The sequence below is a fragment of the Elgaria multicarinata genome, chromosome 2 (assembly GCF_023053635.1).
Source record: "Elgaria multicarinata webbii isolate HBS135686 ecotype San Diego chromosome 2, rElgMul1.1.pri, whole genome shotgun sequence".
Classification (NCBI taxonomy): domain Eukaryota; kingdom Metazoa; phylum Chordata; class Lepidosauria; order Squamata; family Anguidae; genus Elgaria; species Elgaria multicarinata.
Genome location: NC_086172.1, coordinates 111,473,595 through 111,495,513, shown reverse-complemented (window position 1 = coordinate 111,495,513; position 21,919 = coordinate 111,473,595). Strand labels below are relative to the sequence as shown.

Here is a 21,919-nt window from a genome sequence, read left to right as displayed (position 1 = left end):
AATGTCTGGCATCTGTTTAAGAGTTGTTCTATGTCTGATGTTTATATCTTATATTTCTATTTTTCATTTAGAAGCTGCCTTAATTTGCCCAGTTGATTTGGATTTAAAATTAATGGTGTGTGTATATATGCATGTGCAATCTACAAACTATCTATTCTGGTGGAGACTTGGGCTAGATCTACACCTTGTGTAAAATCATTAGGAATGTGGAACAAAAAGCAGGAAATAACACTGTGAAAGCGGTATATGGAATGTGGATTGTGCCCCAGCACTTTAATACCGCTATAAAGCAGTAGTATAGATCTAGCCCTGGATTAGACATATATTGGACAGGAAAAAATACTACTTCAAATAAAATTATTTGTGCATTAAACACTTAAGAATTTGGATTTTGAGTTGAAACTATTACATTTAGAGCTGGCTGTTATTTGCATTGGCTGTTAATAGTTTGCTTTATTATATTGTCTCTATCAGTTACTTTTTGCTCAGTAAGAAACATCATGTCACAACCCTTGCTTTGATTAATATATTTGGGCAGAGACTTAAGGATTGCTTCCCTGTGTGCTCCAGAAGACTTCAGGTTTCCACTCAGCACAGCAGCCCATTATGTCCCCCTGAAAAGCCTCTTACGATGTTTGGAGACTCTCCAGTGCAGCATCGATCATAATCTGAAAGGCTGCAGCTGTAAGCAAAAATTAGCAATGTCCCACATGTGTTTGGAAACATTTCAATCATAACATAGGTCTCTTTGGTTTCTAGCCATAATTGTTCCTAGTAAAAATACTAGTTTGCAATGTCCCACTTACCCTCTTTTTGGTGGAAGGGGGGATCTTCCTGAAGCTTCATTTTGATTATAAGTCTCTTCCAATTACTAACAAAGAATTATTTCAGTATTGCGGACAATACCTTAAGGTTCCTATTTCTTCTTGCTTAATAATGAACATCTCAACAATATTAAAATCATCATATTTAAAATGTCTTACAAATGTTATGGGTACAACCAGCCAAAATAAAGCCACTTCGTTCCTATTCAGAAGTGTTACTAGGCAGTTAAAAGATTCAGGGTTCAGTCCCACAGAACACACATCTGCATGAAATGTGCGTATGTTGATTTATATCTATATATGCAAATTTAGAATTAAATATGTGGGTTTATTTAAATTTCACAGAAGGCAAAGTCAGCCAATTAATTTTGATTCCAAATAATCTCAAATAAAATAAATTCTTCAGTAAATTTGCACCTGCCCCAAATCAAGGGGAAAGGTTTTTTCTTTCCTTAATTGCCATACAGAGAGAGCTTTCCATATGTTTGTGGGGGTAGTGTTAATCCTTCCCTTACCAGCTGCAGCCCCCCTTGAAAATCCCATCCTACATGACAATTCAGCAAATAAAATCTTCCATTGGCACCAATGGTCAACCAGGGTTTTTGGAAATAGGTCTGGGCCACAGTAAGTAGATTCAGGGCTAGGTCCCCATAGGCCTAAGCCTAGCAATACCTCTGATCCTATGAGTTCCAGTGGGAAAATGAAGGGCATGCTTGAAGTTGCAATTTTGTGCATGCTTTCCTAGGAGTAAACATCATTACACTCAGTGGAACTTGCACCCCATTAAATATGCCTATGATTGGGCTGTATATTTCCTCTGTTGAAATCAATAGTACTTGAAAATGATGAACTTTGATTGGGACTGGCTACATTTTCTTCATCGTGTAACCCAAATCCTTTTCTCTTTCAATACCATTCCCTCCTACTCAACAGATTAAGTAGAGATCAGCAAGAAGCTTCTCCCCATTTGTGTTTTGATAAGAGCTTATCAAACTTCACACATTTCTTCGTAAATAAAAAAGGAGTTGAGGGTTTGTTTGTTTGTTTTTTAAAAAAGTGAATGTGGGAGAAAGTGAAGCTGACACATTCTCCACTGAGGCAGAGGGCTTTGAGTGCTTAACTCTTAGAAGTCTAGGTTTGATTAACTTGGGCTGTCAGTTATGTGACACAGCAGCCACCTCGCAGCCATTGTGGGGATTTCCTGCAAAGCTGTGAATTAAAAAAAGTTGGGGACTTACTCGACTTTTTCACTGGAGTGAGGTGAGTATAGCACAGTCACCATCTAACCTCTCTCTTGTGTTGCAGCGGAGACATTCCAAGGGATGGCAATCCCTGATTGGTCGCTGTCCGCCTGGGCAGAGGGCAGGGGGTGGGCCTGGTGAGCCGAATGGCCACCAGAAAGTCCGTGCCCTCCCTCTGTGTGGGGGTTAGCTGCTGCCATCCTGCAGCAGAGAAAGCGCAGGGTTTCCCTAAATGTGGTGGCAACCCGGCACTGTCAAGACAAGCCCCCCATGTAATCAAACATGTTTGTGACACTAGATCAGCATTGCCACCACTTCTTAATGAGAGGCTTCTTATCGTTAACAGCTAGTAGCAAGCAGGTAAAACATATTCCATGCTGGAAATAGCTGTATCTATTGGATTTATGCAATAAATAAATAAATTCAATGGGTACTGATAGGTGAAAATTTAGTTGGTTCATATTTTCAGAAGAACTTAACAAAATTTGCAAATTTCTTCATAAATGGGACTGAATGTGTTTTAATAACATTCAACTGGGGGAGGAACAGAAAAGGAAAAATTGGTCCATCCCTACTGTTCAGAGAGGGCTCATTTCTTCTGTGGTGTACATGCCCCTGCATACTGCTTTGCAACTGAAATGCCTGTCAGAAAAGGAGAATGATGACAGAGTTGTTGTGCCATAGATAATGAAATATGCACAGAATTTGCAAATCAGTTTTAATTGTGCACTTGTGTCCTAATATTTAGGTATAATTCAGTATTCTGTTAACGGCAATTATGGAGGGGCTGTTACTGAATTGTAGTTTTGTTTTGGTTTTTGGTTTTTGGTAACCTTATGTTACTCCAGGCAAATAGTAGATAGCGTTAGAGACTTCATTAGTTGATTTATTTTTTTAATTGCGAAGAAGTAGGAAGCACACTTCAATTGTAGTATTGAGCGGGAGGCGGAATTGGATTTTGTGATCTTACACTAACCTGAAACATGGGGTCTAGAACCCGAATGCTGCTTCACACATTTTCTCACCACATGCATATTTTTCCACTACTGTAGGGTTAAATTTATACAAAGCATTTTACATCATGAAAGGCTCACAGGCCAATACATTTTCAGCAAACTTCAAGATTCAGATTGTCAGCATTCATATGTGTTGGTGGGGGAATCACTTCACAAGTTCTACTTTTAAATGGAACTCTACTGTATTTTCCAAACATCAACATGCAGTGGAATAATATGTGCATGAATCATCCCCAGATGTGTACAGTACATAAGACGGGTGCACTGGGAAGTCATAATATGATGGTGCAATGGATATTGCACTCAGTTTTGTGTTACGTATTTTTCTTGGCAAAGTATTATCTGTATCTATCTTAGGTATTCAGAAACTTTCATCATATCTGAAGCAGCTTGAATAGTGTAAGAAGAAGGGGCATGATGCAAATGTGGGTCCAAATGCAGAGGAACAATTCAAGGCTCCAAGAAGTTCCGTAGTTGTGCTACTACGGCTGTTGCATTTCTAGCTGTATTTATTGTGCCCAAAGAACTCTCCATATATCTCGCAGCAAGAAGATCATGCCTACTTCTTCAATCCTGCTGTTCATATGGGGGGAAAGGGAAGAATATATAAGGAAAAGAAAATCCAATAGTGGAGATGAAAAATCTTGTGGGAGCTCAAAAGGAGGGACTCTTTGAAAGCTGCACATCTCGGGGGAGGGATCAGCTGCCAATACAAGTGGCAGGTAAGACTCAAGATGAGCATATGAGTCAACTATTCTCAGTGAATCAAGTTAAGTGTCTTTCTTTTAGCTAAAACCTCTGATTATTATAAAAAATGTACTGTAGCTTGTGCTTTTTCTGTGGACTTTCCACAACTAGGTTGCCCTTGCTGTTTTTCTGTGGACTTTAAAAATAAACAGTAAAGTCTATCCTGCATTTTCTGAGAAACTCGAAGCACAATAACCATATGAGTGTGACAGTGACTTCCGTGATGCAAGGAGCCAGCAGTACTCCAACACCATGATCCTACCCATGCATCTATGGAGCTGGTGTAGTCCTGACTTCTGGCAACATTTGACAGACATCTTGCCCAGAACAGACAGCTTACTCTGCAGGTCAGGGAATGAGCAAACTATGAATAACGAACACACGCATAAAAGATATGTCAAGTTTGTCACTCTGCTCACCAGAAGAAGTTACAACTTTTGATGCAGATCACCACATCAGAAAAGCATCACGCACATGAAGGTATCAAAACAATATACCCAGGTGTTCAACCAGTTGTTTACTTCATCACAGGAATGGAGACATCTGATTGCAGAGAGGAGAGAGACTGTGAAGTCTTATCACTGCCGCTTTGCTTTGAGCATTTTAACAGTCCAGGCATTGTCAAATAAAATAATGCCCTTACAGAAACAAAAGAACCCCAATTACACTGTCTGATTTTTTTTGTTTTTAATTCAAAAAACAGATAACACTATGGATGAAAAGCTAAAAGAGCAGTGGGGTCCAAAATTGCCAGATCTTTGATAGAGTCCTCTCTCTTTTCTTTTCTACATCTGTCTTCAAATGCATCTTTCTAGTTGAGAACTCTGAAAGACAGTTTAGAACAAATTAAAACTAGGGAATATTGATGAGGAAGCCGTGAGTCCAGATACTGTAAAACACATTAATACATTTTTAGAAACAGGCTGTGGAGTTAACAGCTGATCAGTTAGGTGGACTAATAAGTGATGGTGATGGAGGTCTGAGGCAGAGTGCAGACATAATGCTGTTGATTTCTTAATCGTGGTTAAGAGAGTAGGTGATGGCCATGGGCACATACACTCTGTCCTTTCTCCCCTTTTGTTTCAGGTATGACAATGTTCCCTGTCTCCCCTTGTCAGTTTTAACCATTTTTTAGCATTACATCTGGTTTGGTTTGGTTTTTTCTAATTTTTCACTATTTTAATTCATTTTAGAGTTGTTATGTTTTCCTTGTAATCGTATTAATGTGTTTTTGAATAGTATATCTGCTTTCCTAAAGAAAGTGAACTACTTTCTATTATTATTATTATTATTATTATTATTATTATTATTATTATTATTATCACCACCACCACCCTGTGGAGGCACTAAGCATGGTTATAAGCTTAACTCCAATTACTGTTTATCAGGATTTAAACCAGGTTTGAATCTGGTAAACCCTGGTTAAGATGGAAAGCTGTTTAGCATTAGCCATGGTCAGGTGATGATGCAAATGTAACACTAATAAACCAGGGGTGCAGAACCTCAGGCCTAGGGGCCAAATCTGCCCCTCCAGGATTCCCAGTGCAGCTCTCGGCGTTTCCCAGATAATCACGCCTCCCTCCCACCCTGTTTCCCCCAACTGCTGATAATTTGATGATTTCTCAGCTTTTGTGTGTTTTTCCCCCCATACTAAAAGGTTGAAAGACCTCTCCTAAGGCTTAGTTATTGACAGTAAAAGTTTTAAGATAAAATGGGCTGGCATATTTTTTTGGTGTTTTGGGCTTCTCCCCTTTGTCTTTGACCCCATCCCGTTTTTACCTTTGGCCCCACCCACCACTGGAGCGCAGCCCCAAGAGCTTCTCCAAAATGGAATTCAGCCTTCAGGCTGAAAGAGGTTCAGAACCCCTGTACTAAACCATAGGTAAACTGATTAAAGTAAATGTGAGAGAGCTCATGTGCCCACAGCTTGCTCCCAATCTCTTAACCATGATTAAGAGAGAATTGCTTCATAAAATTTGTTTCACTTTTTACAACCAAGAGAATCTAGTCACAAGATAGTGTTTTTGTCCTCATAGTGAAACCTAATCTGGAGAAGAATGTTTTTTAAGTTAACACACACACACACACACACACACACACACACACACACCCACCATGTTTGGTCCTTGGAGTATGCCTGGTTTATACCCCTGGTGAAAAGCCAGCCAAGGATGTGAGATTGAAGCACCAAATTCAGGAGAGAGGTTGAATTGATTTTAATCTTTCTAAGGATCATCCAATCCTGCTGTTGAGCAGCACAGTTTCTAGGCACACCAAACTTCCATTGCCTCCATTCTACCAAATGCACTTCTTCCACACCACCAACATAGCAGCCGGTGCCATCATCTTAACCAGTTCAAGTCCTGAATTTTATCAGGCCAATTTGCAGACAGCAAGACAAGGATCTCTCAAGCAGAGCCTGATGCATTCAACACAGTGATGTCCACCATTATCTCAAGTTGCCACAACCACTCTACATTGAATGAAAATCAGCTTAAGGTCATGCCTACAACATTATTTTTGTTCTCTGTGCCCCATATTAATATTAAATAAAGGCTGCAAATCCTAGTTATTGGAGGTGCTTGAACTCTTTGTTACTGTTAATGTTAACTCTTGATTTATCCCCTTCTTTGTTAACAGTCAGTTTAACAAATCATCCCAGCATCTATGAATGTATTCATGATTCACAAGTATTCAATAGTAGTGTCAGAATTTAAGTCCATTGGTTGTTTTAAACTGTTTACCCTGTTTGTTATTTGTGTTATTGGCCACCCATGCCATGTAACATTGTGTTTTCTCTCTGATTAGAAGGCTGAAAGTATTTACATAGGAAGAGATTACAACAAATAACGATGGTATTTCTGAGCAATAAACATTTATTTTAAAGTTTGTAAAATTGGATTCACAAGCAACTGGCAGATGAAACCATAAACATAAATAACAAACAATCCTGAACTATAACTTCACTTGCGTAATCAAAATAACTTGACTCACAAATCAACTGGGGGAGGGATACATTTTATTCTTTTAGATTATTTTATGAGTTCTACTATTTTTGATATTGGGTTGGTTCTGTTCTAAATGCTCAGAAAAGGAGGATTTTCAAATATGAAAGATGTCTGACTTCATATGACCAATAACATACCAATAATAAAATGCATTCTCTAAAACAGAGGTGGCTAGCTACAGTATTGTAAGAAGCCACTGTTCTCTATACACTGTTCCAAGGGGTCAGACTATATTTTGATGTCTAATCTAACCCTTTCATAGCTAGCCAGACTCTATATTCAGCATGACCTAGCAGAAAGGACTTCATAGTTACGGTGCACATATGCTGAGGCATGACTTGGGGTGTTACATTCAAAAGTGTGAGAGATCCATTCTGTAATAATCTGGAAGGCCTCTCACATGACAATTTTAAAAGCAATTTCCCTTTATATATAAAATATTACAAATTTGGTAGGCCAGTGGAGGCTGTGCAGAGAAATTTATATTTTGGGACACATCTTCCTCATCTTGGCTGACCCTGCTCAAAAAAATCAGTCAGAATCTTGAAAGTGATATTTGCTCAGGTGGTTATAACATCCCAGTTAAATCTGTGTGCCCTAGCAGAGAATTTTGGAAAGTGAATGTCTGGTCCTACACTGTAACTTTGTCTAAAAAATATTTGAATCACTGGTCACAGCTACTGCTGTGCTGGTGGAGCAAAGGTGGGAATAAAAATGCAAAAGCAGCAGGTATTACATTGAAATTACCTCATGAAGTCCCTTTTCAAAATATCCATGCACTGGAAGATCCAAGGTTTGCATGCCACTCTGTCCCCACATCCATTTTCATAAGGATCTCATACATCTTATATAAACACAACTTCATCCTCACTTTCCATAAACATGCAACTGGACAGTCTAACACAACACAAACAGAACATGAATACTTTGAATGTGAATACTTTAATTACCAGATAAAGAAATAATTAGTGCTTACAGCAGCATCATTATTGAGATAAATACTTTGTTATATTGAATCATGAAATGTACAATGCCCTTTAGATTATATTGCTAGTGGGCTCAAGATCTGAGGTGGTGAGATAGATTATGGTTATTGCTGGGAGTCACCCCAACATTCCTCTCTCGGCCCTAAAATATGAGGGATTATATCAAGGAACAATCAGTAAAAGAACATTATATTCATAATCTAACATATACACCTATGCCCCTCTGATGCAAATACACAACTCCAAATAAAGTTAATAAGAGCAGCATGTGGTGTGTGTCAATGAGCAGGAGTTACACCCAACCAAATACAAATGTTTGAGATTATATAAAGTAGGTGCTAATTACCTGGCACCAATCACACAGCAATCAGTTCGCCAAGAATGATCAGAAGTAGTTACTGTTATTTAATTGTTAGATTTAATAATGATAATGCTGTTCACACACAACTCTTGCTTGAGAGTGGGAAGTGTTGGATCTTGAAGCAGTGGTTATTATGATCATTCTAGTGAACATCTCAGATTAATGTAAATGGTGTAATTGTCCCAGAGGCAGATGGCTTATTTTATTTTTTCAACATAGGATGTTTTCTCATTCTTCACTAGCCTGCATAAGATATAGAAGTGCAGAACAGGCAATCTAATTAGAAAATGCATGCAATATATAATCATGTTCGGGGATACATTTGCTTCAGTGTAAATGTGAATTTAAATCACATACCTGGCTAAACGCCCTTATTTAATACTTAATATGTCTTTTTAAGCTATATCATACATGGAAAACATATGCTTATATTTCCCTTATAAAAGTGAGCAGGAAGTCAGCAGAAAAGCGCAAGGCAAATATTACCTTCAAAAAAAAGAAAAAGCATCCTGGTGAACAATGCCCTTGTGAATAATTACCTTCATTTTAGAAATAGCAGCAAGGAAATAAATGTATATAGAAAATGAAAAGCCTAAGAGACATTGTTCACAGGATAAATTTGATTGACTGTCACATTGACTTTGTGGCAATAGTTCTGGAAGGGGTTTAGGGGTGAGATGAAACGCCGGACAAAAGAGAAGATAGCAACCAGTGCTTCAAGGGCTGCCACACAAGCCAGTGGTGGAGCACATCTGACACCACAGGAAGCTCAGGTCGCTTGGACAATTGACCCAAAGTTCATCACAGAGATTTCTGACTGTGACATCACTACAATGCATAGGTGAGCTTTTTGATAGGTTCACAGACATTTACTGTCACAATCACAAAAAGGTGTATTGAAAGTTGTGCCTTGGGATCCAGCATAGTTGTATGTGTTATGGGTGCAGGACAGTGTGCATTGTATGAAATTTAAGAAATTTCAACTGGCACTTCCACTTTTCAGTCTCTAAATTTTAATCTGCCCTACTGTTTGCCCAAACACAAACACTCTGGTTTCCCAACTGGCTTCTTTCTGTGTGTTGTCCAATGTATGTAGATTCCTCCATCTTCCTGGCCTCAGATACAGTGGTTGTTGCTCCTCTATTTGATTGCCAGATGTCACTGGGGAGCAAGATGGGGAGGCTCCTGGATCTTCGGGGCAACCCAGGCACCAGAGAGGAAGTTCACCATCCACACCCGCAGAAGACCAAGAATCCTCAGTGCCAGCTTCTGATGAAGATTCACCAGCCAGAACTACAGAGAGTTGGCCATGGCCATTGTCATCGTCTGAAACACACAGCAATGTTGGGGAAGATTTTGAGGGATTTCCAACACCAGAGCGGACTCCACAGTGTACAATGGACATACAGTCTCCTGGCGATCAGTCTCTCAGTAGAACTCCCCAATATGAAAGTGACTCTCCTGAGGAGGGAAATGATGAAATGAACGAAGAGCACCACGGTGTTCAGCCTGTCCCTAGAGATCGGGGTTGGAGGGGGCAAACTCAGCTGACAGAGGGGGAGAGGTTATTGATGGAAACCAACAGTAGGATTGTGCAGCTGCTGGAAAACATAAAGAGAGAGCATGCACAGTCCATGGGTCTCATGTCACAGTCCATGGGCCGAATGGAGTTGCAGCTAGGCATTGTGGCAACGTCCACAAGAGCCATCCATAACTACCTGTCTGAGATTTTAGCTTTTCTCAAACAACCAAGGACACAGGTCCTTGAAACACGTATCTCCCAAAGAGCCACCCCTCATGTTGAGTTAACCAGTGCCTCAACGTGGACTGGTGAGGATGCAGTGGCAATGCCCACTGGATACTTACCAGGGGATGAAGGGATTAATGACTCTCAAGAAACACCACAAGCCACAGTGCCTCGTCGCAGTGGTCGAATGCAGAGAGCCATAACAGAGAGGGCCTCATTGCCCATGCCCATGCGTCAGGCAAAAGGGGGAGGGAAGAAGAAATAAATGATCACACTCGTGATAGTATTTTTAAGGGTTTTTTTTAATGTGCCTGTCCTTTTAATTCTTAGCCATAAGGCCATGAATGGCAGAACTTGACCATTTTTACATTTGGCTAACATTGTATTCTGGCTGACTAGATTAGTCTAACATTTTGTAGTTTATATTTGCATTGTTAACAATGTGTGCTGCTGGTATTTGAAGAACATTTGCTTCTGTTCCTTCACTTTAGCTTCATGAGAGCATTTTTTTACACTGTGCCAGACATTCATTGCTTTTCTTACAAATACAAATCATTTCTGGACACAGCTGTTTTTTGAGTTTTCTTTTTCCATTATTCCCCCCTCCCCTCATTCCCTCTGAGCAAGCATACTGAAGTTCTTGGTAAGTATGTGGGTCTTGGCAATATTCGCCTCAGAAATTGTGTTCAATCAGTCTCTGCCTGGTGTTTCTGGCATGCTGGCCTGAGGTGTTGGGGTTAGCCTGTAAGTGCCTTTTTGGATCATGATAATTCTTATCCTCTGTGGGTCTGACCAGATTAGTCTCTAGCCCATTGTGTGGAAATAACCAACATATCTTGGCTGGGTTGTGTAATAGGCAACGTGCCAGAACGATATTGCAGCATTTGTGACTTGTACAAAACTGTGCCAACAGATCTATCTAGGCACCTGAACAACAGTTTTGAAAGCTCCTTTTTTGTTGGGTCTTGGTGGGTAACATAATTATCCTGTGAGAGAGTTTGGAGATTTAGGAACAGAGAAAATGGCAATGTGTTTATTGTATATTAATCAGTTCTTGCAACAAATAAATATTATTTATAGATAAAACTATCCCTGATAATATCACAGATATTAATTATGCAAGCCAAAGCTATCACCTTCCTTGTAGCCAGACCTCCTCAGAATTTAAGAGTCATGACATGCTGTTGGGTACTGTGCCACAATGTCTGAAAACCAGTTTTGCATCACAGAAGTGTATGCATGGATAGTATAGAATTGCCTTGCCTTTTAGGCCACTTCATTTACTGGTGCTAGAGTGGTCTGAATGGAACCAGGGTGAATATAGCACACCAGGCAGCTAAACAATGTATTATGGGATGTGGGGGGATTCTTATTATGCTGGGACTGCCTCTATGGGACGGTTAACACAGTGGAACTCAAAATCATCTCTATGCATGTGAGGAGTACAGAGTGGCTACCTAAATGGTACCCTATATTATTATTTAAAGATCCTGTTTAATCAGCAAACTTGGCAGTGGCTGATACCACTGTTAAACTAACTTTCCTAAAGAGTCATAAGGGCATATTTGTCAAACCCATAATTAAATCTGGTTTGTGGATATATCTAAACTCTCTGTGGACCATAACGTCCACCCCACCCCACCCCCACTTTTTGAGACTGAAGAAAAATGGGAGTAGGAAGCATTTTGCTGCAGTACAAACCAGCCATAATGTGCTCCTTAGTGAAAGATTTGCTTGTGGCTGCTTTTTGCTAAATGACTGGGCTATGATGAAATGCAGCTGGTGTGGGCTAACCCCTGATGCAGGCACTTTGCAGGCGCAACGTAGGATTCAAAATATTTGTCCTGAGACAAACTAGATCTAGATGTACTCTTATTAAGAATACTTCCATGGGTTGGCTATCCTAACCACGTGCTGAAACATACCCTACCTGTCAGGTGTGGCTTTTCACACCTGCAATACCACTTGCGCCCCATCTGTGCCTGTTTTTTATTATTTTTTGTTTGTTTGTTTATTTAACATGTTATAGATACATTCATAAATAAATACGTTTCAAATTGAAGCATGTAAGAGTCATTCTCACTGATGCAAGAATACACATTTTTACAAAATTACGTAGTATTAAAATCAAGGGGGGAAAGTCAACTAGCAAGTGTGACAAACAAGCTCAATTTGACAGCCTTTGTTTTCAACATTGCTTTCCAACTCCTACACTGAAACAAGTTACACAGCTCTTTCAGAATTAGCCCTAAGCATCTTTTTCCCCTCATACTTTTTTGTATGTTTGAAAAGGGAAAGACATCAACAAACACCCATAGGACTGTTTCAGCCTAACTGTGCAATATAATGAAATGTTTTTGTTTGCATTATGTCACTCTAAAAGTGTGGTGGAACTGGGAGGGGGGCAGTTGTAGGGATTTTAAGAATTTGGCAAATATTGAAGAACCTATCAAAATGCTGCTGTAAATTTTAATTACTATTCAGTAACTTAAAACAAATAGAATATAACTATTGTTTAAAAGGTTGGATTTCCCTCCTAAATTTAATACATTAAGTGTATCGGGATTTACTACATCCCATTGTATAACTTCAGTATGCTGTTTTTTTAAAAATCAACGCAAAATTGCAAGCCTATAGGTATCTAGCAATGCTGTCAGAACTGCTGTTACAATTTCTGCTGAACTGAGGTACCCCTTTATACTTTGTAGTAATATATAGAATTCACTTCCCCATTCCAATTTGCTTCAGCTATGCTTGTCTATGATTAGAAAGGGTCACAGTATACCATTTTAGTGAGAGAAGCCATACTATAGGGCAAGGAGAAATGAGCTGACAACGATAAGGCTATAAGATCAACAAAAGATAGAGCTTCTCACTAACTCACTGTGTAGTGGCAATATCAGATTTTGTTAGAGTACTTGCAAACTGATATTGTGGTCCGATCCAGTGCTCGGATCAGACTTCCAGTACTGTCTTGCAAAATCAGTAGTTGAAGGTACGCATGGTTTTTATCATTTTCAAAGCAAATATTTCCATGCTTTAGTTTTTTCAAGTGTCCGTCAAAGCCTCTTCATTCTTTCCCTGTAGTTCTCATTGTCTGGCTAGTATATGGTTATGTGTGTCTGCTCAGTTACAAGAGTGATGAGTTTTTATGTGGAATTTTACATAATTTACAGACATTGAGTAACAAATATTTCTGATCTTCAAAATCTTTCACAATTGATCCCAAAAGGTTTTTGTGGGATCATTTACAGGGCTGGAGAGGCTTAATATGAAATCTTCCCTCTTGATGTTCTTGGTGGTGGATACACCAGCATACCCAAATGTCAAAGATGAAACGAGTAGGGTTTATGTTTCACTGCATATCAGAAAGACTTTTTTTATTACTGCTAAATGGAATATAAAGCTATGATATTGTTTTAATTTTGTTTAAACTAAGCAAACAAAAATTATAGAATATAGGAAGCAGATACTAATATTTGCTAATAATCCTGTCAGTTGCATTATTCAATTTCATAACATTAATAGTTGATCTAGAGCCTTCTATATGACTTAAGAATCTCCTTTTCCAGGACAGTTATCTTTTCAACTAGAGAAGTTAACTGTGATACACCATTGCCCTGATCCAGCTATACCTTGTGGGCAGAAGGGCTCTGACACACTCACAGAACTCACCCAGCTACAAGACCTTCCCTGTTCACTTCAGTGTTGGGGGAATCTCTGGTCTTGTGTGTAAAAAGATATGCACATGAATCTGCCCCTTCCACTGAAGTGAATTGAGAGATGCCCTAACATACAGGGGCCTCTTGTGCATATTGCCAGTACACATGGGGCTCTGGATCAGGGTGCATCTCTGCATTTATCTAGATTTGCTACATTAAAACCCATTTCCTTTTACTATTATCCCATTCTAAACCAGACTCTTAGAAGCTGAATATGCTCTTCACCAGTGAGAAACTGATAATCGTTCTCTAATTCCAACACTCTGCATGGGTGGAATTGCCTGTAGAAGATTAAGGTGGCTGTATTTAGTTGATAATTAATGAATCAGTTTTTTCTTTCTTAAAACACTTTGCAATGCAGGTATGCTATATTTAATTCTAGGGAAGTTAACCAGGAAAGTATGATGTCTTTAAGACTCCAGTTGTCGAAGAAGAGAAAAAAAGAATATTGGCAGTCTATGGAGTTATTTCCATTTGTTTCACAACTTTTTATGTATGCATTTATGCTGTGCTTCTAGAGCCCTATGGTTAGGATGGATGTTTCATTAATTTTAATATGATAACCTAGGATTGTTTGTTTGTTTTTGTTTTTTAAAAAGACATCCATAAAAAGTGCATATAATGAATCTGATTGCATGATCTAAATGTTGATACTGAAGGTGTGGCAAAGAAAGAATAAAGGACTATTTATTCTAGCATAGGTTGAATCCTACGCCAAGTGCAGAGACTAAATTGATTGTGATTTTAGATGAGTACGGCGAATCGCTTTCAGCATTAATACAAAGAGAATGGTAGCGGTCAATTGTAATGCTGTAATCCAATTGCAGTCTAACACTTTATTTGAAAATTCCTCTTGCGTCTTAAAAAGAATAACATTCAATAGTGGTTGCACTTATTTTGGTTTGTGCTTGTAATTTGGTGTGTCCCATATTGTACTGATTGTGTCCAAATTTTCTTGAGCTACAAAGGTTCTAGATATAAAATTAGTGTTGTTGGCTTCTTTTGTGCATTTCAAATTGAGGGCTGTTTCTCATCACAATTTTGTCCATGATGGGCTGCTTGCTTGCTTTTCTCTAGCCCAGATTAATTTTCCTATCTTTTGTCCATGCTGAAATGGTCATACCATGACTTCCACTATGATCTCAAATCACATTTGATAGCCATCACCCAACACACTCTTTGAATATTTTTTTTACACACTATAACACAATTGGAGTCCATGGTGGAAGTCTTCCATGACTATTTCCTCATAGACAAAAGCAGGGGTATTATACTCCGGGCTGAAAGAAAATGGTTCATTACTAGCAATGTGTTAATGAGAATCAGCCCTGAAGGATTAATTACCAGACTTATATGAAAATTCTAATGAAGATTTGAATTTTGCCTCATTTGGCCGAAACATAATGCACTTAATTAATATTTAGAAGTCAGAAAAAATGAAATTATGAAACACTTCCATATTTAAGATACTAAAAAGGTGCTATTAATGCAGTGCCAGATCACTTTGTCTCATAGCCTGACATCAAGAGGAGATTATGAAGCAATAGTATAAAGAGCACTTAACATATTTTTATTGTCTAAAATATCACTACAATTCTAGTGACTGTTGTGTGCAACAGTGCTCTGCAGGTGTACTATTTCTAAAGGTTTTCTTTCCATTTCTATATAGATATTTTCCCTTCACATTTTGAAGGTTTGAAGAAGAGGATTGTTTTTCGAGTCACCCTAAGTAAACATTAAATGCATGCAGGCTTAAAACTAAAGCATGCATGTTACGCAGCAGCAATAAAAGTGCTCGGCTTGCACGACTTACGATGCTCAAGCATTGCCTTGTTAAAATGCCAAAATCCCCTTTTTATTTGCATCTTTTTAAAAAGTTACATTCTTTATTTTACATTGCAATATTTAGATTTTCAGTCTTTGGACAAATTAGATTTATTTTAGCAAATAATTTTGTGTTTCAGATAAAGTTGATGAAATAGTACCAGTTTCCAAGCCATCAAGAATTCCAGACAATGCAGCTGTGGACTCAAGAGTGGCAACAATTAAACAGCGCCCTTCTAGTAGATGCTTTCCCTCAGCTACGGATATGAATGTGAGTGATGGCTGTAATAAATGTCCTTCAGAATTGTGATATTTTGACTGAATAAAGATATTTCCAGATTCCCTAAAATAGGGGATAATCCTCTAATCTTTCATATTCTTTCTTTTTATGCTGTTATCATTCATTATTCTAATTTGTGCCCGTGATCTCCTTCCACTGTGAAATGCCTCACAGCAAGGAATTAATGCTGCTATCCTATGGAAATGTACTTGGAAGCCAGTCCCAAGTCTATGTGAGGTACCACTGCTTAAATGCGATGCATTAGTCTTTGAGTTTTCTGTGTCTGTAAAATTAAGTCTTTGTTGCAGAATATTCTTGAACTGGATTTATAGCAATGGCATTCAGGTTTAAGCACCCCTAGATGGTTAACCTCTGAAGAGAACCTTAAAATCCACATCAAAATCTTGCTCATGGACTATTGCAGGGGTGTAGAAACTGTGGCCCTCCAGATGTTGCTGTACTACAGTTCCCATTATCCCTGGATGTTGAGCATTAGAGTCCAACAACATCTTGGAAAGCTCCAGATTCTCCACCTCCTGGTTTATTGTATTGTGGAATTGGAGTCATCTGCTCTAAGTTGATTTTTTGGGCATTTTGATTGGTAGTAGTCAGTTGGGAGTAAGTAATGATATCCCTCATGAGGGATGGCGTGCCAAATAACCATGAAACGGTGATTGCTCAACACTGGCATTGATTTTCTAGCTAGTCTTCAGTTTTCCCTTTTTCAATAAGTTTGTGGAAAGAGTGATCACTTCTCTGTATAATGTATGGTTTCCCAACTTGCTGTTGCTTTAAGGCTTCATCTCAGTTACAATCTACAAAGTGACGGGTGAGATTGTATCCTTTTCATCTTATTAAACATTTTGGGAACTTTTGCTACAGTGACTTTTAGGTGCTGGAGGCAGATGTATTTAGAACAGCTTGATAGGTTGGTTTTTGCAAATTCTGGAAAGTGCAGTGCTAGAAGGTAGGAACCTTCATTTGAAAGTGTACCATCATATCGTTAATCCTTTATCAAAGTTTTGAGACTGCACCGTGATTATTGTGAGGAGACTATCAATATACCAATGACACCAACGTTTACCTGTCCACCTCAATTTTTCCCTCTCAAACCCTTTGTTCCTAAATGGTTCCTACACAGAATGGCTGAGATAAGTGAAACTGAATTGAGGCAAGATTGTAGCAACAATGTTAGAAGCCTTATTTGATGGGCCCTTGTCTCCCAGATCTTTTTTCTGAAGTGTTTCTGGATCTAAGACTTTCAGTGCAATCCAAACCATATTTACTTAGAAGTAAATCCCTCTGCTTTCAATGGGTTTAGGATTGTACTCTTATGCTGTTGCATTCATACCTAGGATCCCAGGTACCCGAAGTGGCACAATCAGTGAAAGTCTGCTTCTGGGTAAGAGCAGGAGGGTGTTTGAATCTAGCTATGGTAGTATGAAAATGGGTTTCATAGGGTGATTATGCGTTGTGTAAAAAAATTCTTCACCTTGTTTGAATAACCTAACAACTATCAATTACCTTGTTTCTTCTCATCTAAAAATCCCAGCTGTTTAAGACCAACTTCCATCCCCCAGAGCATTTTGTACCTTCTTTAGATGTACTATATCAAGTGGTGAATAAATGTGGATACATTTATTGGTTTGGGGGTTTGAGGGTGTTGATCTTTAAAGCAAGAACTGAGTCTAGTGTTTGGGCTGGAGGACGGCCAGAACACCATTGTTAAAATGAAACACTTGTGAACTATTCTCAGGTCACATAGTAAAGCTATACATATGCGTGGCAGAGAACCATGAAATATATTTCCCCCATGGTTGTTTGCGGAGGCAAGTTGCATTTAAAACTGAAAGGTGCTTGCAGATTCAATAGTGTGATCTACTGCAGTCAAAACTTCCAAGAAACCTCTAGCTGTGTGCATAGTTCTCCTGCATATATGTATTTAATTTTGTGTGATCACAGACGTACCAATTATCTGCTAATGCATGGATAACACTTAGGCCTAATCTACACCAAGCAGGATATTGCACTAGGAAAGCAGTATGAAAGTGGTATATAGAAGGCAAGAGCCACACCAAGCTGGATATAGAGGTATGAAAGCAGTATATGGTATGTGTCAATGGGCCCCAACAGTTGTCAGTGCACTTCAATACCACTATTAAGCAGTAGTGTGGCTCCTGCCTTTATATACCGCATTCATAACACTTTCATAGTGCAATATCCTGCTTGGTGTAGATTAGGCCATAGTGAGCTGTATTTAGTATTGTTTCTGAAGGTATTCTGAGGGTATCCTTACTCTACTGTATGTCTGTGCTAATGCTGACCTTATGTATTTTTAAATCTTTGTTACAGTAACTATAAAGCTAACCAAAAAACAGATTTAGGGGAAATGTTGAAGAGATACATGGTAGAGAGACAGTGCCTAATCCTTTCCCTGCATGCCATTTCTCCATTCCATCATGTTTTGAATCCATGTGTTTTGAATTGTTCTGGAGAGAAACCTACATTGGAGGGGAATATTCTCACTCGGAATTAGGATACCTTGAACAAAATAGGAACTCCCTCTTCTCCGGGATGACAATAAGCAGAACAAAGTGATAACTTCCTGCTTCTGACACTAGCTTAGCTAGGTGACTTAGGATAGGATGGAAGGTTAGGAATGCTGGCAATTCATTGAAGATGGTTGTAGACTGTGAGTGCTTTGAGCTCTCACTCAAGGACAGCAGCAGCATCTCTTCAAGAATTGGCATTTGCCCATGGGACTCTAAGTCCAGTAAGCTCAGAGGGGACTCTCTGGCAGTGTGTGCCCTCTGTCTGGGCAGTGTGCTGGCAGTATGTTTTGAGGTGGTCATATGCACAAATTCTTCAAAGCCAATGGAGGGACAAGAAGATCTCACAGTGAATTCTGATAAACCCCACAGTTCCCTTAGGCCTACAGAGCCCCTCTTAGGGGAGAGCCTAGATCCATTCTGAGACCGCCACTTGGGTCTAGAGCCTAGGGATGGGTGAGAAACTTACTCTTACATTTTTAATGCATTTGCTCAATTCACATCTCCTGAACCTTTCAGTGAGCAGACAGAGTTGTGTTCCAAAATCCCAGTTTTTGCAAGCTTTCCAATACAGATCATCTCAGGAAAAATGCAAACAGAAATGTGTATATTAGGGCAATGTTTGCACAAAATACATATATTTGAGAAGATTTACACAAAACAGTATTTCAGCATTGTAAAGTACTTGAGAAATGTACATTTAAAATGTGCACAAAAATATGTACATTATGAAAAATGTGAACAAATTTCCAGACAGTTTTTTTTTATTGCAAGCTTATGCTTGAACGGGATTTAATGATTTTGATCTCAAATAAACAACATTCTTAGCAAGACCAAGATTTACAGGTTTGCCCATCCTTACTGGGACCCAGTTGCCCAGAAGACTAAGTAGTAAAATGGGAGAAAGGTGAACAGCAAAGGGGTCCTCGAGATAAGAGATCACCTAGCTCTACTGCTTTCCGTCCTCCTCCTTCTCCCATCGGGCCTGAACCTCTTCAAGGTGCCAGCACAGATCCACCACTGCAAGTGGGATCACAGTGGTAAAAGCATATGAACAAGAGACTGTGGTTCAGACTTTGCATTGTCAAAAATGGAATTTCACAATCTTCTTTGCCCCCATGGCCACAAGTGTACATGGATGGATGCCCAGCAGCCATGCTAGTATCCAGCAGGGCCCAACATGTCCCTTTTTATTGTCCCGCCCTTGGTTCTGCACACTTAATAGAAGGTGAAGACCCAATCCAATTGAATTTCTCATCCTATTGGAGATGGAGACATTATCCCACTCTCAAAACAAGAATCCTGAATAAGGTTTTCATAGTTCACATAGTTTTCCTGTCAGCAGGAATCTGAAGGAAAGCCTTCCGCTAACCCAACTTAACCCAGGGGTGCCATGGAAGCCTTCCCAAGACTCTTCCAAGTGATTGGATTAAATTTTAGTGGCTTTTGATTATCTGCTTAAGAAAGGAAGAAGGCACAGCACACTATTTCCAGATCTTAGCCATGAGTAGTTCATAAATGGAACAAATCTTCCCAAATACTTTAGAGACCTGCCAGCAGGGGGTCGAAATATTGATGATCCAGTTATAGCTCTGTTGTCCCAGGCACACAATCCAGTTGGATTGCAATGAATCCCTTAGGAATCCTAATGACAGGGGGAAGGAATCAAAGACCATAACAAAAATGGTCCAAGCCTCACTTGCATCGATTTTTTTTTTTTTTTTTTTTTGCTGAGCATCTTTGTGCATGTCAGGTTCCCCCCCCCTCATACTGCATCAATTCCTACAAGCAAGTTCAGATAGCATAGCCCTTGCTGCAGTGTTCATTGAAGGTGCAAAAGTGGACATTATTTAGTTGAAGTATTCACTTTAATTACCAAAATAGTTACAAGAAGAAATCTTTTGCTTTGAGCATGGTCAGTGGATATGAAATCCTAGCATGATCTCTTTACATCTTCTTACCTGTCTCTACATTTCTTGGTGACACTTTGAATGCAATATTGGTGGGATTCAAGGATAAAAAGAATCTTTTGTGTCACCCATTCCAAAGAAAGAAGAGAAGAAAAATCTCAGAGTTGGTTCTTTCAGGCCTCCAGTTTCTTTAGAGTAGGAGTATGAATCTGTGGCCCTCCAAATATTGTTGGACTCCAACTCCCATCAGCACCAGTCAATATGGACAATGTTCAGGAATTCTGGGAGTTGTAGTCCAACAACATTTGGAGGGCCACAGGTTCCCTACCCCTGTTTTAGAGCAAGCAAGCAACTCTATTACCATGCTCTTCACTGCAAGATCTGCAGGGCACTTGCAACTCCCAAACATCCCATTAGTGGCTCCCAAATACATTGCCAGTCCCTCTCCCTGCCTCTCTCTCTCTCTCTCTCTCTCTCTCTCTCTCTCTCTCTCTCTGAAACAGCCTTGGCAGCAGCACTGCTCCAGCGGAGGGAGCACCTCCAAGAAGGCTTTCCAGTGGTCATTGCCTTGGGCATCCAGGGCATGGTCACCAGATCCCATATGACCAAACTCACCAATGAGCTTCAAAGACAGACAGGAGGAAGGAATTAAAAAAAAGATATGGAAGCCTCAGCCAGCAGAGATTGTAGCAGTAGCAGCTTGCAGTTTATCTAAGGAGGAGGAGGAGGAGACTAGGAGCTAGTCAGTGACTGTCCCAGGCTCACCTCACTTGAACCTGAGCAGCTGGTTTTATTTTTGAAGAGGAGAAGGGGAGGGGGAGCTTGAGAGAGAGAGAGAGAGAGAGAGAGAGAGCACTTTCAGTTTTTGGGTGAAACTCAGGCCAAGCACTCAGGAACTAGCCACGCACACAATGGATATCTTAGTTGTGGAGAAAGAGGGAGGATTTGGCAAAGTGGGGCGGTTAGGGCAATTGCTTTGCTATACTATGTGCAGGTGGGGGGTATATATGTGTGTGCGTGCGCTCCCTCTGTACATAGAACATAGCTTGCTGGTATAGATGAAAATTCCTGGTGGAATACTTAAAAAAAAATAAACTAACATGGTGGTGGTTGCTGTGGGAGAGGAAAAATGAGTTGTATGGAAATGGGCATTGGGGAGCTGCTGTGCATTTGACGCGCTGTGCTGTGCTCTCTCACACACAGGCACACCCTACATAGGCACACATCATTCAGGAAAGGGGTCATTCCTATGGACCTTTGGTGCTGCTTCTTCCTGAGGAGAGGCTCTACCATCTGGAGGCTATGGAAATTGCTTGTTAGATTAGGTTCAAGGGTCTCAGCATGCCTGCTCATTTGTGCTACCCATGCACCTGGATATGAGATGCCCCCCTTCATTTGAGGGAGAGGTGATTGGAATTCAGAAAAAAAACCCGTGTTTGCATGCAGCCCACACCTTTGTCCCATTGGAGTTCAATGTGTTGATTGTTGTCACTGAGGGGACCAGCGAGATCTTCTAAAGGAAGAATGCATTCTAGTTTCTCTCTTTTCTGCCTCCCTAAATGCATCAGTACTATTATGCTTCTAATCGTCCTAATTGCATTGCATGTAGTCATGTGTTTTGCTTGTTTTATGGTCGTGTAATTTGTTATTCTATAATACTGTTTGAGTAATAAATGTATATTTTGTGATACCACTTTGTGTTAA

General features: G+C 39.6%; 1 protein-coding gene across 9 annotated transcripts in view; it reads left to right on the top strand.

Moving 5' to 3' along the window:
* Window positions 1–21,919, top strand: part of SHANK2 (SH3 and multiple ankyrin repeat domains 2) — a 353,842-nt gene that overhangs the window by 310,576 nt on the left and 21,347 nt on the right. For all 9 annotated transcript variants that reach the window (XM_063117397.1, XM_063117400.1, XM_063117399.1 and 6 more), the window contains one exon: window positions 15,617–15,747. In XM_063117397.1, the coding sequence (XP_062973467.1) occupies window positions 15,617–15,747 (131 nt within the window). The remainder of the gene's footprint in view (window positions 1–15,616; window positions 15,748–21,919) is intronic.